General features: G+C 35.9%; 1 protein-coding gene across 17 annotated transcripts in view; it reads left to right on the top strand.

Annotated features, from left to right (window-relative positions):
* Positions 1-23,291, top strand: part of PHF20L1 (PHD finger protein 20 like 1) — a 47,718-nt gene that overhangs the window by 5,138 nt on the left and 19,289 nt on the right. For 6 of the 17 annotated variants that reach the window (XM_085536954.1, XM_015856305.3, XM_015856304.3 and 3 more), the window contains exons 3-12: positions 4,318-4,489; positions 4,648-4,732; positions 5,532-5,620; positions 8,123-8,185; positions 11,426-11,633; positions 12,508-12,636; positions 16,339-16,421; positions 19,984-20,236; positions 22,156-22,341; positions 22,548-22,754. In XM_085536954.1, the coding sequence (XP_085393080.1) occupies positions 4,318-4,489; positions 4,648-4,732; positions 5,532-5,620; positions 8,123-8,185; positions 11,426-11,633; positions 12,508-12,636; positions 16,339-16,421; positions 19,984-20,236; positions 22,156-22,341; positions 22,548-22,754 (1,475 nt within the window). The remainder of the gene's footprint in view (positions 1-4,317; positions 4,490-4,647; positions 4,733-5,531; positions 5,621-8,122; positions 8,186-11,425; positions 11,634-12,507; positions 12,637-16,338; positions 16,422-19,983; positions 20,237-22,155; positions 22,342-22,547; positions 22,755-23,291) is intronic. The other 11 variants (XM_015856306.3, XM_085536950.1, XM_085536948.1 and 8 more) reach the window with 3 other exon arrangements.

Raw genomic sequence — 23,291 nt, 5'->3', positions numbered from 1 at the left:
TGCTTCAGGCTGTCGCTAACCTGATCCTTGCTTACAGCAGGAGGCGCAGTGCTCCCCCAGTTCCCCTTAATGGGGAAGGATGTGTGAAGGAAGAAAGTGAGAAGTGAAGGTTCTTCCTTGTAATGCTTTGGGAAATGTTAGTTTTTAGACCTTGCTTTAGATTTCAGTTTATTGCATTGCTTGATGGTTATTTGAAAGAGCAGAAAACTTTATTGCTGAAACACAGTGTAGAAGGTGGGGAGGTATGAATAGGTTTTGCAGACTATTTAAATACAGGAAGGCTATTTGCAAGTAAGTCAGAGTGGAGCACACTTACTGTTTTATCCTCTATGAGGCAGAGGGAAATGGATTTTTACATCATTCTTGTGAAAACAGGAAGTATGTGTCTATTTCATGTCTTTCTTAGCTGCAAACTTTGACAAATTGCATAGCATTTTTGCCTGAGTATTTACAGTTTGAGATCTCTGTTTTCCCACCTAACATGGTAATTTACTGGTTGTTTGTGACTTCTGAATGGTCAAATGTAAGGCAATATAAAAATGAAAAACGTTGCAATTGTGGCTGTTTATTGGTTGACTGGAAGAAAATATATTTTCTGGAAATGAGAATGGGAATGTTCACTTTATTTTTTACTATTTGAGTGTTGGAGCAATAATTTGACCTGTATTTCATGATGTAGGTTTTGTGAGCCGTATACATTTTGCAGAACTCCCAGAAGTTGGTGGTATCTCTGGAACCTGAGAACAGAGAACATGGAATAGATGTCATCAATAATCAGTAGTTTCCCTCTTCTCTCTATAAAATCAACAACTGGATGAGACTTCTTTTCACATAATTTGATACTGTTTCATGCATACTTGCGTAGTAGTAAAAGTAAAAACAGCCAGCCAACAAATGTTGCAGGTTATTATTCCTTACCACAGGGAAAACATTTTCTTTACTGAACTGGTGTGGCTTTTTTCTGCAAAAGTTTCTCAGTATTTTAGAGGGTAATTTACTTCTCATTTGTGCAGGCTTCTATGCAACATTTCCCATAGTAAATTCTGCTCTCTGTATGCTCTTGTCTTTCCCATTGTGGGATCTGTGTTGTGAAATGTTACTGCTCATGCACAATTGTTTGTATGATTGTGGCACATTATGTGGCTAGATTTAGTGGATATGGAGGCCAACATCTTGTTGCTAAATCCTTATAATGTTATCCTGGGTTTGCCTAGTGATCAGTGGCGTGTAGTTTGAGTGCTGTAGAAATATGCAATAACGTTCATCTCTGAGGTCTGGACTGAAGCACAGATTTTGGCTTTATTCAGCTTTTCACCTTTGTCTTAACATACACTGAAGAAGCAGAGATTATTGGAATAAAGGCACTGTGTGATGTTTGTTATTGAAACCACTATCATGGGCTTCGTTAGCAGTGCCTGTATCCCTCAAAGGGAGATAACTTTGTGTTGGATTTGCCCTAGTGAGATTTTATATTTTGCATCCTTTATTTTGTTAACTACTTTAGCTTTCCGCTCTTTTTATTCTCCAAATATATTTATCTTCACTCTTGGGAAGCTAAATTTTCCTTAAAGCTCTCTTCACTTTTATATATTTCTCTCTAAGCTATATTTTGTATTTCGTTACTTACTCAGTTTTCTTTTATTCTAGGACTGTACAATCTTCTCCTCATTTTTCTTTTCTGTTTACTTCGAAGTACAGTTCTTGGAGTGGTGATTGTGCTGCTGCTGACCAGTTAAACCTACTGGAGCAAGAGAAATGCTTTAGGGCATTGCCATAATGACTAAAGTATTACTGTGGAGATGCCTAGGAAAAAAAATCTAATTTTCTAGTTGAATTTCATAAAATAACCATAGTTTTGCATCACCTTCTTTCTTGCATTTGATAAAAAAGATTTTCGATGCCATAAGATAATACCTTTGCTTTTGATTTCCATTTCACTACTGCAACTTTTGTGCTTCAGCTCTGATTTTTTATTGCTTCAAGGTCCTTCTTGAGGGTTTTTCCTTCTTTAAGTATGTTAAACACTTCCTTATATAACCTACTCCAAAAGCAGCCTGGATGTGGTTCTTGGCACCCTGCTCTGGGTGTTCCTGCTTGAGTAGGGGATGTACCACATAGACCCAGATGTCCCTGCTGCTTTTTCCTTTGCTACTCTTCCTGCTTGTTCTGACACATCCAGACTAGTTACTTGTCGAAGGACTTTGGAAGACAAAGGAAAGTAGTAAGATGATGCCTAATAAATCTCCTTAGGGTGGAAGCCTGTAGACTTGAGAAGTGATGGTCAGAGACGAAGGAAACCATTTCTGGTCTGCTTTTATTTTCCTGAATCTGTGTTCGGAGTTAAACCAGAATGCTAGTTTACCATAGTGAGGTCCATTAAAGCAAAATGACATTACTTTAATGACCTATGAATATGGCTTTCTGTCTTGGTACAACATATTAGTTTCACTCTTTTATTGTTACCAACCTACTTCAGAAGTGAAAGGACGCTGATCGTATTGCTCCTCAGAAAAGGTTCAATGGAATTCTTATCACTGAAAACATATCTAGTAGGGTGGAAAAAGCGGCTGGAGCTTGGGGCTGAAATGTTGGCTTATTGAAGTTGAATGGAACTAAGTTAGGAACTTGTGGAATTGGCTATGAAATTGCTTCACGTTTCTGAAATATATGGATGATTGAAATGAGACAGTTGACTTTTCATGTGTTCTGGTCCAAGAATGAGATGTGGCTGAAGTTGATGCAGTAATAACCTGGAAAATCAAAGAGAATTTTTCTGTCCCTAGTTCTGGTAATTTTAGTCTTTTGGAATCTGTATGTAGGGAAGCAACCGAGGAAGTAAGATTAGAGAAATTATCAAGGTGAAGGAGTAAATTGGGTTTGATGCTTTTTATTTTAATGCCCTTTGCCTTATGGTTGCCCGAAAATTTAATGTATTCAATTGGAACTTAGTGTGAAAGATTCTTTTTTCATCATCCTCAGTATTTTAAGTGAGAAAATGTACAATAACTCTCTCAGTGTTTTCCATTAAGAGTGTTGAATGGGTTTCTGTGCATTAGGACTGGAAATTGATTGCTCAGACTCTGCACTTCTAAGTGGTGACATTTTGTCTGAAGAACAGGTTATCTCTTAACAGAAGTGAAGACAGCTGTCGTTTTGCTGTGACCTTTCTTTTAATGCGTATTTTATTACCTTTAGGCCAATCCTTATATTCCTCTCTTCTATTGTGTTAGTTGTTTGGATGTGAGAAATTATTTCTAGTTCAGTTGTGTTACTCAGATCATCAACTCTGGAGAAAATATGATACGGTAATTCAGAGATTCATTGCACTTCTGAATTATTTTCAGTATTCTTGTTACATGTAGGAGAAACTGATTTCTGTTTCATTCCAGTTTTCTCTGCATTTCATATAATGGAAAGAGGTCTAATGAGTTTGATTAGGAAAGTAGAAGCGTATGTGACTTGCTGCCCTGTTCCAATTTTGTGCAATATGTCACTTTGTTAAAACAGAGCGATTCAGTAGTTCTTGCTAAAGTTAAAGAAAACTGCTATTTTTTTTCTTTAAAATTTTACCAAATTTTGTGGTTCCTGAAGTCCAGATTTGTCAGAATCTGTTATATCTGCCACAGCCAAGTTGAGATGCCTAAGACATAGTATGGTTGTCCTGATTAGTTCTGCAGAGTGCATGCTACTATGTTTGCTGAGAGGAAAATCCATGGAGTAGGTGACGTACATATTTTAATGCATGTGTGCTTAAAAAATAATAAATGCAAAAAAAAAAAAGTCTCTGTGATTCAAATTTAATGGCAGTGAAATCATTGAAGCTGATCCACAAATTAAAAAGTGACTTATATTAAGTAAAAGTGTTCTGCTGACCTCTGGGTTTGATTAGCTGCTCAGATTTTTGAAATCCATGAACTGATTTAATGAAACATTTTCTTTAGTGAAAGTAATGGATGTCCTTATAAAACAATTGTATATACTACCTTTCCTCAAAAGCTGTTACGGGCTTTGGCTTCAAATGAACACAGGTTTTAAAACTGTTAGAACACAAACTTATAATGCCCATTTCAGGCAGCTGTAGTCTGTCAGTTTCAGACTTTCATCCTGTGATAAAGCTCATGGCATCACTGATGTGTATAGATAGCCCTTAAACTAATGGTAGAATAACATGTATAGTATCTTGATTTTTATTTTATTTTTTTTCAGACTTTGAGATTTCTCAGTACAAGATGTTAGTATAACTTTTTAGTAGTCATGTAAGTGCTGTTACATGCAAAGCAAACAAGCCCAAAGCACCACGTTATGTTATTGTTCAAGGTACCCATCTCGTATTGAGAAGATAGATTATGAAGAGGGGAAGATGCTGGTTCATTTTGAACGTTGGAGTCATCGCTATGATGAGTGGATATACTGGGACAGCAACAGGTTGCGACCCTTGGAGCGACCAGCATTAAGGAAAGAAGGGCTGAAAGATGATGAAGAATTTGTTGTAAGTGCTGTGTCCGTTTTGGTTATCACTTCTTTTGGAAAACTGTGTTATGTGGTTTCCTGCATTAAATCTCTCCAGTATGTAATGTTTAAATCTTTGTAGAAAAACATTTAAGTGCTTAAAATATTAATAATCATATATATATTTTTTTTAAATAGGATTTTAAGCCTGGAGAAGAAGTTCTAGCTCGTTGGACAGATTGTCGATATTACCCTGCAAAGATTGAAGCAATTAATAAAGAGGGTATGTATTCGTGTATGGGTCATCAGTAAGGACTTTTTGCTTACACTAAACTATTGCTGTAGTCAGCTTAAAACAACAAAAGAAAACCCCAACATCCACACAATAAAAACCCAAAGAAACACATACGTATAAAATTTTCCTTATTGCCTCTATGTACTGTTGAAAATGTTGCTGTCTTCTATCTGAAATCTCTGAAATTTTATCCTCAAAGGTAAAACGCTGAATGTTTGCCCAGCAGTGGAAGGATATGACTGTAAAAGTCATATTACTTAGTCATTTTACTTAGTGCTGATTGGGCTACCATCGCTGGATTTAAATTCTCTTAGTTGTTTCAGGAAGTGATCTTTTGAAAAATACAAATGATTGGAGAAAAAATAATGTGTGAAAGTAACAGAACAACGTAATTTTGGTGCAGTACTTCTTAGTGGGGCAGTATTTTTACTGAACTCAAGTAGAAGTAAAACCTTTCCTGTAGTTTAAAGCAAATAAGAATTTGATTGTGTACTGTTTCTTTATTGTGTTAGTCTAAATACTGTATAATTGTTGCAGTAAATTATGAACAAGTGTCATGGTAGTGTAAATGTGTTTGAAACCATAAAAGTAGATGAAGTTTGACAAATATAAAACCAAGATCTCATTAGGGTTGTGTTTTTATATTCTTAAAAGTTCTTGATTCTCATTGGAGGTAACATCTTTTTTCTTTGTTCATATTGCCTACTAAATATTTTGATAAAACATTTATTATAATGAGTTGTTTGTTACTTAACTACTCAAAGTAATTATATAAATCTTATTCTAGGAACATTCACAGTACAGTTCTATGATGGTGTCATTCGATGTCTTAAGAGGATGCATATCAAATCTATGCCTGAGGATGCAAAAGGGCAGGTAATAATATTAGATATCTTTTTTATATATATATTTCATATTGTTTTTTTTTTTGTCTTGAGTTAGTAGAAATGATATCTAGGACAAATTGTTCCACATTGCAGTCTTTATTATAGGATTTTTGCTGCCTTGCTACACCTGTTTTGTGGACAATGCTCTAGATTGTGTTGCTCAAGTAGTCCTGCCTTTATTTGAAGTGTCTTAGCTGCTGCATATGCCATTGCTGGCTGATCTGTTCCAGAGTTTTGCCTTGCAGAGTTCATAAAAGCAGAAACATCCAGAGACCTTTTTCCTTTGCCTTGTGGCCTTTCAGGAAAAAGCTCTAGCTTGTTAGTAGTTTGTGCTGGTGATTTTTTATGTATTTATTTTTAACCTCTTGTGTACTACAGCGGTAGAATTTTGCTGAAGTATGTTCTTATTAACATGATTGTTCAGTGGGGTTTTCTCCCCTCTGTCAGAACTTAAGGAGTTTAAGACAAGTCAGTATTTATCTCTGAACAGTGCTCTGTCACTGATAAAATAGAGGTGCTGAGTAGAAGTGGAGGAAGGCTGTGGAGGATATGTTTTAGTTACTAGGCATATCTTTACTTGCAAAAGAAAAGCAACATTTAATACTGTTGCATGCTTACAGTGGAAATGCTGTTGTTTCTGTCTTGCATGGTAACTGTAGTTAGCGAGGAAATCACTGAAACTATTTGAGAATAGGAGACAAAAGAGTTTAAAAATATTCTTATTTGTTCCCAATGTCTTCAGAATATTAATTTTAACTTGATAAACAAAACTCATTATTTTATAATTTGTTGTCCCTGTCTGTAATTTGTTCACTTGATAAGGCAGATGGACTGGCCTGAGAACATTTCTATGTTTCAGGTCTCTGTGTTGCAGTTGGCTGTATACTTGCATTGATCATATGCAGAAAGAACATCAAATTACTGTGGAGGCAACACCCATAGTATTTAAACTACCTTTCCATTAAGATTAAACTAAAAACATAATTGCACCTGTAGTGTTTTCTTGCTATGTTACAGTAACTTTGTTGACCCCCTGAGTAATACTCAAAACAATATTTTCAGTTTAATGTTAACTTGGGAAGCTGGAATATTTCATTTTCCTTCATAAAAAGGCAAGCTTGGGTACTGTTGTTGTAACTGAACTAAAACAGTCCTTCTGAGACAATGTCATCAGGTCCCTTACTCTGTCCTATGCTTTATCCTGGGAGCTTTAAAGTGCCTAGGCTGGAGTTAACTACTCTGAGCCAGGCGATATAGTGTCAGTCTCATCTCAGTGGCTGAATATAGGTAGGTTTGATTAAGAGTTAAGAAAAATAAAGGGGCCAAATTTACACTTGAGATGAATTTCAAATTTTTAAGGCTGTCTTGCAGAAAGAACAACACAAACAAGCTTTCTACAATGCTAATTGACCCTAGTCTCATGTTTTGTTCTTCAAAACTATAGGGAAGTATGAAGCTGTAGCTTTCAAAGACAAAGCCAGTGTTTTCACATTCACTACATCTTTATGCTATGGCAAAAATTTTCCTTTTAAAATACTTTTGTAGTTTTTAAGAAGGTAAATGTAATTTTATGATTTTCTTTCAGGGTCAGATATCTGAAATGGAATTTTAACTAGGCCTAGAACTCACACGAATGTTTCTGCTTTTTACCTTACTTCAAGATGCCATTTACTGGAAATAACTAAATTTTAAAGAATTAAGATATTAAAGAAATTCACAGTAAAACGATGTGATTTGGCTGATTCAGCACTTATGCTATAGCTTTTTAAAATATATATATATATTTAAATAAAAATTTCACTTCAACAGATGAGTGTATGTTTAAAATACTGCTTTAAGATCTAGTATGTGAGCAAACTGAAAACATGTAAGATTTTCTTTCTGACTGGATGTATTAACCATGCAGAATTTAAATTGCACAAAGAGAAAGAGGGGTTAGTTAATTCCTTGCAGAGGAATAAAAATGTGCTTAGTTAGCTATTGCTCATAAGTATTTTGATTCATAGCTTATCTAAAAGAAGTGTGTGACAGAATATATCTGACCAGAGCAGGAGCAGTGACTATCCTGTCCAGAGGCAAATGCTTATTTGAATACATGTGTTTTTTTCAGTAATTTTAAGGCTGTTAATAACAGCAGTATGTTACTTTCAGAAGCAAGTAAAATAGCTTTATTTGAGTTTAGTATGTCTGTAAGAAGTTTCAAACAGTAATGCTCAACTTCCACTTCTGAGTTACAGTAGCAATGTGTTTGTATAAGACTTAGTTGTGAGGGTGGAAATACGTTTTTAAGAAGAGTGGATAATACTTGTGTAGCTCAATGCAATGGGATCATGAATGAGGTTCCTCATTGCGGGTGAAGTAGTAAAGAGAGAAAATAAAGATGGGGATATTTAGACTACCCTTGTGAGAGCACTTATGAAGTATTCAGATAACTTACTTTTTCTGTTTCATGTTTTGTTTTTTTTTTTTGTTTTATCTTCGATGTAATTAGGCGCGCGAGAGGGAGCAGATAGCGCCGGAGCTGAGATTAGTGACGGAAGTCGAGCCAAAAGAAGTGAGTTTTGAGGAGGGTTTTGAAGGAGAGGGAGGGGACTTGGCACGCAGGAAGAGGAAGCTGAGGAAAAAGCATGGATTTACACTTGGGACACAGGAAAAAAGAAGATGGCAGGAGACAATGTGAGCGGAGATGTAGGTGGGACAGACTGTTTAGTATTTGGAAGGTGAGGGTAAGGAATCCAGTCTTGCCTTGGAATGAGCCAGCCAATAGGTTGATGATGTTTTATGTATGTGTATGTATGAATGTGTGGGAATTTGGAATTGTGATGTGGTAGGAGAGGAAAAACAGTTGAATTGTAGGACTGTAGAGAAACATAGAGATTCTGGTTGTAGGTAGGTGTAGAAAGAGTGATCTGTGTGAATTGTTTATTGGCCCAAGGGTCAGGTTTTAGGAATAATCCTTTTCTTGTATTCCCTCTTCTGTGGGCTTAAGATTATGCAAGGGAATACTTTCAGATGTAAGTATTTTGACTAATTGGTGTGAAAGGCTGTTGGGTAATTTCTACTTACATACTTATTGATCGTACAGTTCCCTGTGCTTTGATTTAGTGAATCTAATTGGCGGAACAGCGGTTTTTTCTCAGTAGTGATTAAATGTTGTTTTGTCTTCTAACGATAATGTCCCAAAACAACTTTCCTGCCAATTTATCTCAGCTTATATGAAAGATCAATCTTAAAATAAAACGCAAGGCAATGTAGCTTCCTAAAACAGTAAATGATTGAGAAATTCTATCTTGAATGGTACCCTATGAGGAAAGGAAAATTGACTGCATGTGAAATTGGTGCAGTTATAAAACCTTAACCAGTAAAGTGATGAAGTCAGAACACTAAAGATAAGAAAAGGAAACTTAAGAGGAGTGTTTTCGTTCTTTATTTTTAGTGTATTTATATCTGGATCTTCGGTTTGTGCATACTGAATGCACCTGTAACGAGTCCTGCTGTTAAGATAAGATGTAATACCTAGTTTATCTGATATCTGTGATATGTAATGTTCTACTTATGTGATTGGTAGATACTTTTCTGCAGCCCAAAGGCAGATTTCAAAATTCATCCTGGTATAGACTCCCACCACAATTAATCTCTCTGTTTTGGCTTCTGAAAGTTTAACTTTTGTTTGCTTTGTAGTTATGTGTCCTGCCATTCTTTGTAAGCTCTGCGCTTTAAAGAAAATAACCGAAAAACAGAACAGCTACTATTAAAACAAGTTACATAGTACAGTGTGATCCTCAAAGCTTGGAGTCTTCTTTGAGAAATTTGAATTCGGGGGGGTGCTTCAGCTTGAATGGAAATGAACAGCTGTTTAGAAGCTGTTTTAGGCTGTGCTTTCTTTGCTTCCCACTTGCTTTATAAGATCACAGCTCTAGCCATTTTACTGATACTCTTCATTCATTGGCCAGAATATAGGATTTCTCTCAGGTCTTTTAACCCCTCACCAGGACAAGTAGCTCATTTGTTTTTGGATATATATATATATATATATATATATATATATATATATATATATACATATATATGTATATGTATATATGTATATGTGTATGTATGTATGTATACACATATATATTTTTGTCCTGTTGGATAGACAAGGCTCTGAGTGGACTTGAGCTAATGTGTGTGCTCTTTTTGACTGGCCAAGCAAAGAGGTTTGTGTGTTTTTGTTGCTCTGGCTGCCATGGCTGCAGTAGCTGCAGTAGCTGCTGCTTGTGCAAGCATTGCCAAAGCACTTCCAAACTTTTCTGCTACAAGCCAGAATGAGTACACGTATTTTACATTGATAGCTGGGATGTAAAACACTTATTTTAGTGGAATCAAACTGCTGATGTGCATTGCTTGACACAGCGTGCATGACATGCAAAGCAGTGATTTAAACATACTTAGCTATGGAGAAGGCTATGAAGAATATTACATGAAATTAATACTTTTTGTGTTATGTTCTCATACATCAAAGAAGACAAAAATCTCAGTAAACAGAAATTTTGGGGCTTCATTTGTGATGGGTGGGAGAAAAGATGCATTTGGAACAACTTACGGTTTATAAAAGTAAAGGTATTTTAGGTACTTCATTTTAACCAGGAAACAACCCAGGCTAAAATACAATTTATTTACAGTTAGGGGAAAAAAAATTAAGAGTTTTGTTATTTGTAAAGCACTTCATAATATTATTATAATATTAGCACTTAAAGTGCTAATGACATAATATTATAATATTTATTATATTAGCTAGTGCAAATCTGAAAATGCTTTTGTAGCCACATTGCTACGCAGTGCATTATTTATGTTCAAAATGCATTCAGGTGTATGATTCTTAAGGGTGGAGGGGGAACTTTGCTACTGACTTTTGTATCCCCTGCAGTTTATCTACAAAAAAAAATCTTTACCTTGATAGTAGTATTTGAAAACAAACAAAAAAACTTTAAGGAGGATAGACAAAAAAATTTTGCAGATTTGATTCCCTGACACTCAGGGGACGTAAGACAGAAGTGTAATTATTTCAAACTAATGGGAAGAGCTTTACTCAGCCTTACAGTTCTCTCCATGGGCTGCAGGGTGATTATACTTCATCTCTATGCTGAGGAATGTATGAATTTGAACTGTAGATTCCGTTGTTCATTGGATATTTTAGTGAGGTCAAATATAACGTGATCCAAAATAGTATGTTCTATTACCTTTAAACATGGATTCTAATGTTCAGCTGTAGTATAGAGTGCTTCACTGAAATTATTGAATGAAACTTATGAGCTATAACAGTGCTCTGTATTACTTTAGAAACTCAGGTACAATTAGAAAATATTTGTCTTTATCAGTTTAACTCGGGAAGAACTCTGTCCAGCTGGCTGGACTGTGGTTTGACTTGATGTTGGTTTTGAATAACAGATACATTTGAGCTACTGTGGAATTGGTGTATTTTGTACCCAGAGGGTTAAGAGGAAGGTCAGTTTTGTACGTTTCTGAAGCTCTAATACACAAAATAGGTAGCAGAGAATGCCTACAGCCAGTATGCTCTATGAAATGTTTTTCTGAAGGTGTTTTGCTTTTCATCTTTGTGGTGTACTGATAATACTTAAGATTTGTTTAGGCAAGTTGGGAAACTCTTTACCACTCCTTGAGTATTAGCCATAAAAATACATTCATATGTTGGTGAATCCTTCAAAATGAAGTTTCATTGGGTTTATATGTACTTTCTATTTAAGTATCAGTTGCTTTTTAATGCTTACTTACCATGTTTTCCTTTTTGGAGGATTGGATAGCTTTGGTCAAAGCTGCTGCTGCTGCAGCAGCCAAGAACAAAGCAGGAACTAAACCTAGAACCAGCGCAAACAGCAATAAAGATAAGGAGGAGAGAAAATGGCTAAAAGTTCCTTCAAAAAAGGAAGAAACATCAACCTCTACAATCATGCAGGAAGTGCAAAAAAAGGAAGAGGAGCCTACATCTAGTGACACATTTGGTAAAAACAAATTATTTAAAAGATAAAGTAGATTTATTTTTGTGCTGTTGAGTTAGAATTCACATTGTTAATTTTGCAATTAATTACTGTTGTTTATAGTGGAATATGTCTCATTTGCTAATGTTTATCAGTTAGGAAACATCTTCTATCAGTTAAGACTTAGTTGTATAAGAACTTCTTACTTACGCAGAAGTTCTAGGCAGCAACTGTAGCGAGAACATAGGGTGAGTTCTTCAATGGCTTTGCTGTACACTCTGGTTCTTGTTTCTGAATCTTCTGTTGCTTGTGAGATAATCCACAGTACTGTATGAAGGAAAAAAGTATTTCCAGTTTGAGTGCTATATTCTTATTTTGGAGTAGTTGAAACACTTTTTGGGTTGGTGCGAATATGCTCTAATATTTTTTGATAACTGCATTTCTCACATCTACCCTGGAAGAGGGTAGATTCGGGCTAAATATCATTAAGAAATTCTTTACTGTGAAGTGGTGAGACACTGGGGCAGGTTTCCTGGTGAGATTATGGATGCCCCCAACCTCAAATTGTTTAAGTCCAGGTTGCATGGGGCTGTGAGCAACCTGGTCTAGAGGGAAGCGTTCTTGCCTATATCATGGAGTTGCAACTAGATGACTTTAAGGGTCCCTTTCATCCCAAACCATTCTATGACAGAATGAGTAGAAATTACAAATTTTGAGGTCATAGTCATCTAATTATTCCATATATAATACTAAATGTTTAGAATGTCTCAGTTTCATTTTTTATATCTGTAAAGATTTTTAACTCTGATATTAAAATACTTCAAAACTGCTATTAGCATATTTTGTTTTTTTATGTGTTTATGAAATGTGTGTTTGAGATTTTTCTTTCTGTTTAAAGTAGGTTTTCCTATAGTGGATGTTCCAAAGATGGCCTTTGTGCAGGCAGAGAGCACGTTATCACACAAGAGGAAAAGTAATCTAGGCAACTCATTTCAGGCAAAGAGAGCTCGTCTTAACAAGATCACTGGTAAAATTTCTTTGTTGTTGATGTTGGTTGTTCTGTTGTTCTTATGCTTATGTACTTTGTTCTGAAGTAGATGCACAAAACCACTTCCATCTGGCAGGTGTTCACTTCAGTCTCATACCTGTTTGGAATTTTAAAGGAATTTATATTAAAAGTATATATGACTACCTTGATGATCGTGGATACTTCTTGGGAGGCCTCCTATTTACTGCTGAATTTAGTTGAGGCTGATCAATCAAGCATCCATTGTTTCTACACTCCTGACCATACTGTGTATACACTCAGCATAGTCCCAGTTTAATTTCTGCCCTGTGCAGTAAAAGGCTGTGCTTATCAGAACTTTGTAGATAGATATCCTTAGAATGAATTGCTTCTTGATAGCCTTTGAAATGTTATTGGCAGATGATAGCAAAGCACACTGAAAAACTGGTATCTCTAGAAATGATACTTTTCAGTGCCAGTGGATTTTCCTTTCTGAAGGAACGTAATGAGAAAAATGATGGTGGAAAGGATTCATGCAGACTGAACTAAATAACTGGAATGCATGATCTTGCTGACAATGACTTTATTGTTCTAAAAACCAGTTTCTGTTTGTCTCCATGAAATTATACTCTTTTAGTTGAGAATGTTGCCATTCAGTGAAAGTGAATTAATTCTTTAATTACAACATGAAATTCATCATGCTTTGTAGTTACTCTTTGTAACTGTTCTCTAATTAGCACTCTTCTGCAGCTCACACAATTGTTTTTTATGTTGCTGCATAGCAGGGCATTTTGAAAATGTAACTAGTGATCGAATGTTCTTTTCCCTGCATGCTTATTTCTTTTGCCTGTATATTTGTGTATTGTCATTTGTCTGTCTTCATTTTCTGATTTGAAGGAAGGCTGAGGGTTATACTTCTGTGGATCCGTAAAAATGGCTACAGTAGAATCATAATGTAATGTGGCTGATAGGAAAACTTGTATTTATGCTTCTGACTGCGTTGTTGAAATAGAGGAAGAGATTTAATTGGTAGACAGCTGTTTGAAGGGTACTCTTCTGAACTGAAGTTCCATAGTCAGTATTTGTTGCTGGAAGTTCTCTTTTCTGCTGCTAGGGCTGCATCTAGTGTTCTTTGTTCACCATTTAACAAAACAAAGATGTTCTCTATGCTTTCTCTTCCACTTCTGGGGGAAATTATATTTCCTAGAAATGAAGAATGTCTTCTGCTAAGCGAGTACTAGTGCCTTTTTCTTATATGATTTTGCTTCTGTTGAAATGCTTGCTTCTACATATCCAGCTACTGAATCGATACATAAAAGAACACGAGCAGTAAATTTGTGGAACAAAACTCTTCTGTAGTTTTCTTGCTCTAGAAGTTGGTGGAGTTGTCTTTGTACAGGTGTGGTGGACCAGGTCAGCCCAGAGATCAGGCCTAGTCACTGTGGGTTTACGAATGGTAGAACCTGTCTGACAAACGTGATTTCATTCTATGACAAGGTGACCCGCTTGGTGGATGAGGGTAAGGCTGTTGAAGTGATCTACCTGGACTTTAGTAAAGCTTTTGACACTGTCCCCCGTAACATTCTCGTGGAGAAGCTGTGGTCTGGATGGGCATACGCTCTGCTGGGTGAAGCACTGGCTGGATGGTCGGGCACGGAGAGCTGTGGTCAATGGAGTTGAATCCAGTTGACAGCCAGTCACGAGCAGTGTTCCCCAGGGCTCTGTGCTTGGGCCGCTTCTGTTTAACATCTTCATTGATGATCTGGATGAGGGGATTGAGTGCACCTTCAGAAATGACACCAAGTTGGGAGGGAATGTTGATCTGCCAGAGGGAAGAAGGGCACTACAGAGAGACTTGGACAGACTGGATTGATGGGCCAAGGTTAATGGCATGAGTTTCAATAGGGCCAAGTGTTGGGTCCTGCATTTTGGTCATTACAACTCCAGTCAACCCTACAGGCTTAGAGAGGAGTGGCTGGAAAGCTGCCTGATGGAAAGGGACCTTGGTGTGCTGATGGACAGTCAGCTGAATATGAGCCAGCAGTGTGCCCAGGTGGCCAAGAAGGCCAATGGCATCCTGGCTTGTATCAGGAATGGTGTGGTGAGCAGGATTACGGAAGTCATCCTGCCCCTGTACTCGGCATTGGTGAGGCCTCACCTCCAGTAATGTGTTCAGTTTTGGGTACCTCAGTAAAAAAAGAATGGAGGTGCTGGAGCAGGTCCAGAGAAGGACAACGAGGCTTGTGAAGGGCTTGGAAAATCAACCCTATGAGGAGAGGCTGAGAGAGCTGGAGCTGTTTAGTCTGGGGAAGAGGAGGCTGAGGGGGAGACCTTATTGCTCTCTTCCTGTACCTGAAAGGTGCTTACAGTGAGAGTGGGGCAAGTCTCTTCTCACTGGTGGCAAGTGATAGGATGAGGGAAAATGGCCTCAAGTTGCACCAAGGTAAGTTTAGGTTGGATGTTAGGAAACACATCTTTACAGAAAGGGTATTTAAACACTGTAATAGGCTCCCCAGGGAGGTGGTCATGTCATTGTCCTTGGATGTGTTTAAGAGCTGTTTGGATGTGGTGCTCAGAGATATGATTTAGCAAAGGGTTATTAGAGTTAGGGTACTATAGTTAGGCTGTGGTTGTACTTGATGATCTTTGAGGTCTTATACAACCTGAGTGATTCTATGATTCTATGAATGCCAAATAAATGCCAAAAGTGCCTAATATGCTTGTGGAACATAGGGAAAAAAAACTCGCATGACCAGGATTACTGAGCATTTCATGTTTCAGTGCCCAACATGTTTCCTTAGAGCCCTGTCTTCATTAATACAGAATTTCTTGGCTATCATGTATCAGTTATTCTTGAGCATATCTGTTTTTTCATGTAGTGCAATAGCAGTTTTCTTTGGATCCTTCAGATCAAGGAGGACTTAAATCCTGGAGATTATAACAGTAAATTCTATTTATTTGTGGGCTGTTCTTTTAGGTGTTATCTTTTCTACTTTATCTTATGATGTGCCCAGGTTCTCCTCATATTTAGATAATTGAAGTTACCTTCTAAAGTAGAACTGCAGCTGCTGATATATTCTAAATCAACAATTGGATATGTTTCTGAGATTTTTTTTTTTCTCACATTTGTTACCCTTTCTTTTATAGTTTGTTGAGAATGGAATATCATATTCTCAATTATTTGTTTCCATTATTGTAATTTTTTATCTCTGCTGCTGGAAATTCATTTGGAAACTGAATCTCTTGTTCTATTTTATCTAAAAAAAGATCCTTATCCATTTATTATAGTCAAGAAGATGTAATAAATTTTTGATTAAATTCTTGAGTATTGATAAGGAGAGAGAGATAGGAGAATTATACATTATTTTTAGAATTTATTGTTTATGTCAGTGATAATTTTTGCTTTAAGTAATATGGGTTTGGTTTTGAAGTCTGAGCACGTGGGCTTTAAATGGTTGGTGAGGCATTATTTTACATTTGATTGCTTGCAGCTTGTTAATAGAAGTGTCAGAGAAGTACCTCTTGTGAAAGGTCAACACTGTGGGAGTGTCCCATTGCTGCTTTCTTCTAATTGAAAGTGTTTAGCTTTGTGTTGAGCTGTTTCCGAAAGAATTATGTTGTTGATGCAAGCCGAATATATTTCTTGGCTCATGTTTGTGCTCTGTTTTCCACAAACTGTTATTGCAATGTTCTAACTAAAATCTCTTCTGTCTTTCTCCTAAGGTCTGTTGGCATCCAAAGCTGTTGTTGCAGATGGTGCTGAAAAAAAGGAAGGCAACAAAGAAACAGCTCCAGTCCTGGAGCAGGTATGAAATGGTAGAGTTTGATTCTTTTGCAAGGTTCCCACTGAAGTGTGCCATGGAGATGTGGTACCTACAACATAAAATTTACCCCTTCAGATATAATAGGGAACTGAAATCTTATGTTTACATGTCTGGCAGAGCCAGAGGTATGGAATTCAATTGTCTCAAAATGCAGCATTACCTTGAATTCTAGTAATGAGATTTTTGTTGCAGAAAAAAGAAAGAAATGAAGTCTCCATGCACTAAATGCTAGGAGACTGGTGTCCCCAAGGTTCAGTTTTCAACTGGAACCATGACTATGACTGGCTTAGGAGAAGGCCCTTACACAAATCTTAATTTGTGTTTGAAGCAGGGTTTTTGACATCAAGCAGAACTTCTTATATAAGAAGTTGATTTTATACTGTAAGAATTTGATGTTGTAGGCTTGTATGTGTTTTATGAACTGCTCAATGAGCCATACACTTTGCAAGGGTGTGTATTTTAATAAATACAAAAAAGAAACTTTTAAATAATATTAAGGGTCTGATTTTTTTAAGCCTGTGTATTTGCAGGTCCTGAAAGCTGCCTTTTTATCTTTGGCTTATTCCATTCTTTTCTGGCATTGCTTGACTCTGAGTTGTGTGTTATCTTGCATATTAGAAGGCCTGAATGCCTAAACATGGTAAAACAAGCTAAGGATGAATGGTAGTGTTGATTCAGGAGATCTTTGCTTTTCCAATCATTTAAATCAGAGCCTTAATGTAGTTTTAATACAACTTTTTTGTATTCATTTTCATTCTTTAGAAGGAACGTTTGAGTAAAATAGCTTTGCTGCCCGCACTTCCTCATAGAGCACTTCTGTTCTTATGCTCTGGCACATTCTGAACAGTCCCTGCCCAAACCTTTACTTGGTATTTTGGTTGTACTGTTTTTTTTAGTGCTGATACATAATTGCATTGCTTTGTGGGTTTTTTTTCCCATTGATGCTGCATTGGATGCAAGTTTTGTCAATGGCACATGATTTTCTGTTTTTAATGCCATTGCTGTAATGGCTGTATAAGCCACTACAGTGTCAATGCATTGATTGATATTTTGCATAAAGGTTTACAGTGTATTGACCTATCATTCCATTTCTCAAATTTTTCCATATTAAAGTTGCTATGATTTTATTTTTATTTTTTATTTTTTTTTGCTACTGTGTGTGATATTTTCAATGTGCAAAAAACTGTGAAATGGCTTACAGCATGTGGTTTTTGGAAGAAGCGTTGCAATGTAAATCTTACCATGCAGAACTCCCATAAGATGAGTGGGACTTTGTGGTTTACATAGACTGTGTATGCAACAGTATAAACTACAATACGTATTTACAAAAAAAAAAAAATCTTTCTTCTTTGACATGGTAACGTGACTGTTTTTGTTTTATTGATCAGATAAAAGGGGAAAAAGATGTCTCTGTCATTGTTTACATGCTAATGGTCTGAAAAAATTCTTTTTGGGGAAATACTGTTTAAGCTCTTTCAAAGAGGCATCGGAAATCCCAAATTGTCGTTATTCTTTCCCTTCTTACTAAAAAGAGAAATCTGACAAACTTCTAAGTGACTGAAGGGAGGGAAATTGGAGCTTAAAGCTTTTTTTGCTAAAATCCTGCACAAATTCAAATTAAAATGGCCAACTTATCAACCTCCCCAAAAGGTTTTTGGATGGCAAAACTGACACTCCTTAATTAGAGGTGTTTTGTCTGCTACTGCTATGAAATTGGATGGATCAAATATCTTGTAGGCTTTTTTTTTAATACTGTAACACGGAACATGGTAGAAGTATTCAGGCTGATAGTTGGAATCTTACTTTGTTGAAGTATATTTTATTTATATTTATATATATATTTTTAGTTTACAATTGTCTTAAGCCCAAAACCTCAGACAATTGGTTGCAGGTACAGTACTTTATTTAACTGTATTAGGGTGTCATGTTATATTTCCTTTTGACCAAGACATGCTTAGATGAATAACATTAATTCATTAAGGTTTTTAATGTTAATTTGTCCTGTTAAGAGGTTAAGCACCTTATCAAAATATTAATTTAATTTTTTTAATCTTGTTTAAATAACTTTGTAATTTGAAAATAATGGATGCTGTAGTAATGTCTTTCACATCTGTGAAGATGAACAATAAAATTGTTTATTTACAAGTTATGACTCTAATTAATTTCTGGTAATGCCTCTCATAACCAGCATAGGTATTCTCTTCAGCTCATGCAATTTTTTATTCAAATGAATAAACTGCACTTAATACATGTGTATTATGGTATTATTCAAGATAGAACTGTTATCTTCTGTATGGGATGCTTTGCATTGGATCTTTACATGATAATTCCAGCAAGTTATTCACGTAGCATTCAAGGGCGCATTTTTACGTGCATAGGGTGTGCACATATGCTTATTTCTACTGGAATTCTCCATGTTCCAGTGGGAAAAAAAAGTTATTTATTAAAAAAAAAAATCAACCTTAAAGCCCTAAAATAGGTCAGAAGTGTGACATTTCTTTTTAGCTTGTATAAAGTCATGCAAAAGTTCTAGAAGTGTCTTTCTACTTCAATAATTACACTTTTATTAGATGATGCCTTGCTGACGGTTGTAACTGGAACAAGATGGGAATGATTTAAGAAATTGTGTTCAAATATTGTAATTTGTCAATACTGGGCCAGTTGTAACACATGCACAGTTTATTTGGTAATGCAGAAAGAACTTTCTTCCTGCTAAAAATCTAAGATACTGAATCTGTTAACGCATGTGAATGTCTAAAATAATACCTGTGTGTGTGTGTTAAGGTTGAAAATTGATGTTATTAGAAAGCTGCATCATATATTGGTTTTTTATCTTCAAAAACTATTTTAACTCTATCTGTGCATTTCTTTCCTCCCACAGTAAGCAATCTATTTAACCCTGTGGTGCTAGAAGTTGTGATTTCTTCATGCTTTTGCACAAGCATATAACATGGTGAAATCCAGACTCCCAGCACTGAAGGGGTTGTGTGAGAGTGTTCAGTACTTGGAGAACTTTTTATTGTTTTCAGACACTTTGCAAAGGAGCATTATCGACTTTTTCAGGTTCTTTTTTTTAGAAATGAAACTTAGATTAAACAAAGCTTTCCCAAGAAAATGTTGTAAATTTACTGCTACCATCACAGATGTGTGCCTGTATGTGCATTGTACCAAGCATTCCTCGAGTTACATTTTGATGCAGCATTTGATGATCCTGTGTCATGAAGTTGGAAAAGACAAGCTAAAATGACTTTGGATTTTTAATTGGAAATGAAGTGAAATAGTTTTGTTTTCAGGCATTTTGCAGCTATTTTAAATAGAAATGAAAGTGTTCTGAATACTGAAAATAATTGATAGTGCTCCTTTAAAAAAAAAAAAAAAGAATTTAATGTGATGCATTTTAAAATATTTTTTTCATTTGTACTGAAAGTAATGTTGCTTAAAATGTGTTTGAATACTAACCTTGCTTTAAAAAGTTCAAAATAGAATACACAAACTACAATGAAGAAACTGAAATAAAAGTATCAATTTTTTATTATTTATTCAGGAGATTTCACCCAAACCACAAATTCAGAAAAAAAATGAAGCTGATATTAGCAGTTCTGCCAACATTCAGAAACCTGCACTGTTATCCTCAACTTTGTCTTCAGGAAAGGCTCGCAGCAAGAAATGCAAACAAGAATCTGGAGATTCTTCTGGGTGTATAAAGCCCCCTAAATCACCACTTTGCCCAGAATTAATACAAGTCGAGGATTTGACGCTGGTCACTCAGCTTCCTTCTTCAGTGATAAATAAAACTAGTGAGCACAGACATTTTAAAAAACATATCTTAATTACTTATGAGAGATATACAGAAAATAGTCTATATTTGGTTGTAAATGGATATTGCATTTAAGGATGAATCTGCTTTTAAAACAATAACAACAAAAAATAAAGATCAAGTGGGAGAATTAGGGATAGCTTAGTACTTTTAAAAAGTTAAGTCTCATAATAAGGCATATGAATTACTCTACCATAAATAATATGTTTGTTTGAGTCATGGTTGACTTTCTCTCTAGCTTAAATCTCTACATTAGTATCAAGAGTGATACATGATAAGTCAAACCTCTCTTCTGAAGGGGCCTGATTCATTAAAAATAAAAAGAACATACACTTGGGTTGTGGATCTTTCCTCCTCTGGGAAATGCTGTCTTCAGCAGACTGATGGTACACCTCTTGGCTGTGACGTGTTTCACCTTAATGTCGTATTCCCATAAATATCACGTGAAAGAGAAGTTACGTTCAAGATCTGTAGTGGGGAAGTACATAAATCAATCTTTGCTGTCCCATAAAGTATATCATAGGTGTTTAGTCTCTTAATGTGTGAAACTGATTTGGAAAGTACCAAAATACTGGTCATCAGAAGAGCAGGGAAAAATTTACCCTGCCTCCTTGAATATGCTGTTTATTTTTTGTAGTTATTGGAATGATAAGGCCAAGGGTTTAAACAAGTTAGTTACAGTAAGTCAAAAAGCTAAGTTTGTTTCATTTTTAGCATAGTTATTTAAGGGTTGAAGAATATACCTGTATCATATGTTCTCCTTAACCTTCACTTAGTATTTTCCCTTTCAAGATAAGTTTCTACTAATCTTTTCTCAATGATATTTTTAAAGGAATGGGGGAGGAAGGTATGTAGGTTCAGCCATCTTTATTTATTCAGGAAATGTTGATTTAGTTTGTTTCTCTAGCTGCCCCCTAAAAATATTTGTAGTATGTCTTCCCTCCCTGCCCCGAGATGGTAAGTAGTTCTCTTTGAGGAACTTTTCGTTATTCAGTAAGTTAGGCTTTCTGTAACAGTATGCTTGAAAAGCAGCTAATTTACAAGTTTGTTACTTAACAGCTTGGATCTTGCTAACATTGTATTCTACTCCTTGGGTTTCAAATATTTACCACATCTGGTGGAAATTTTTACTCTGCCTATTATATCTCTACTTTTAAACTTGCAAATCTTTTTACTCTAAAAGTTCACAAAGAACAGTGATTTGCAGTGTAATGACTTAAATAATTTTTCCAAGGCAAATGTGTGTGGAGCTGTACAAAAACAGAAAAGGTTTAGGGGAGTGTTTGCTTTGTTTTTAATGAATCAGGCCTATATTATCCTGTATCAATCGCCCCACTTTTGATTTTTTTAAGTGAGATGTTCTTGAATCTTTTTGCTATGCCATTCATTGGTAGTAGGCATCTTAAGTATAGTTGGGGTATTGATATCAGGTCAGGAGATGAGATATAAAATAAACCACTGCTTTTTCTTATTTATTTAATATATATGTTATTACTGCCAGTGACTTTTTAGATCTTTAACTATGGTCATTTGTTCTGTTAACTATACAACACTGTTGCTGAGTTCCATTATAAATGACCTACTCTTATATTTTCTGTGGGGTGGGGGGAGGGTTGCTTATGATAAATACACTGTTTGCTCTAAAAACAGTAGTCATTTATCAGTGGAGAATTAGATACCCTATCAATGTAAAATAAGCAAAAAGCAGAATCGTTTCTTGAACGTAACTTTTCCTTTCTGGTAGTCACAGTTTCTAATTACTTTACCAGTCCTGCTGTGATTACCAGCTCTGCAAATAAGAGCTATTTAAAGCACTTCCCATCTTTAGATCTCTAAAATACTGCGGTAAGATTATCATATTTCTCTCTGCTTCATGAACATTGAAAGATCTCTTTTTAGGTCCATCACAGCCACTGAATTCCCCTAGATCCTACAAACATAGCCAACGGAGAAGAAGATCACAGCGTTTAGCCACTTGCTCGTTGCCTGATGATTCTGTAGAAAAAGTTTCTTCTCCCTCTTCAGTTACTGATGGAAAAGTGTTCTCCATCAGTGCTCAAAATCAACAGTCATCAAAATTGGAGGGTAATGTATCTTAATCTAATAAAGAACTGCCCAAGAAAAATTGAGTCATAAAAATGAGACCTTTTGTGGTTTTCATCTAATGGGACGTTTTGATTTACTGTAGCTAAAGCTGAATGCTGTTCCCTTGTTATGTAACACTGCAACCCAAACTGTTATTTGTTGGGCCTTTGTATATTTTTTAATGTGACATTCTTTCTTTTATGTAGTACCCGATGTTGCTCATATGTCACTTGAGAAGCGTGGACCCTGTCTCCCTCTTGATTTAAGCCGTAGTTCGGAAGTCACAGCACCACTATCCACAGAATCCACTTTCCGTAATGAATATCCCAGTAAAGACAAGGAAGATATTCAGATGATTACATATCTTTCTTCCAAAGCAGTAACTGATGGAAGAGTAGCTACAACAGCGTCAGGTAAAGAGATCCTGTGTACAACCAGTTAGGCTTACAGTTGTAGGATTAAAACATGCATGTACTCAGTCACATGAAAAGAGGAGATGAGCTTTTTGCTTTCTGCAAGCTTGCAAACCTACCTCTCTTCAATTGGTCCATCCATCTGGATATTCTTTGCCTTCCGCTAGCTTCAAGCTCTATTAGCACTTTTTCTAACCTGCCCTAAGAAAGAACTGGTTTAATCCTATAGAGAGCATGGAATGTAAGATGCAGTATTTCTTTCAAAAATATTTTCTATTAAAAAACTTGTGTTTTAAAAAATAAAAGAAAATCATATATCTGTTTACTAACGTACTAATATGTACTAAGTCTAAACATACTCACTTATCTTGTAGCATTAGATTTAGTAACGTTTTCAAAGTCAGTCGGTGTTCTTCCACCTTCTGTTTGCAGGACGAATTTTGTCATTTTCCTGCTTGGAAATGTTACTTGAAAATATTACTGAAATCCTCTGAAGTTTATATGGATTTGGTTCACTCTCACAGAGCAAGTGTAGAG

Source organism: Coturnix japonica, chromosome 2, assembly GCF_054131305.1.
Source record: "Coturnix japonica strain WE chromosome 2, WE-NBRP24, whole genome shotgun sequence".
NCBI lineage: Eukaryota > Metazoa > Chordata > Aves > Galliformes > Phasianidae > Coturnix > Coturnix japonica.
The sequence above is the reverse complement of the archived record's forward strand: the minus strand, read 5'-3'. Positions and strand labels throughout refer to the sequence as shown.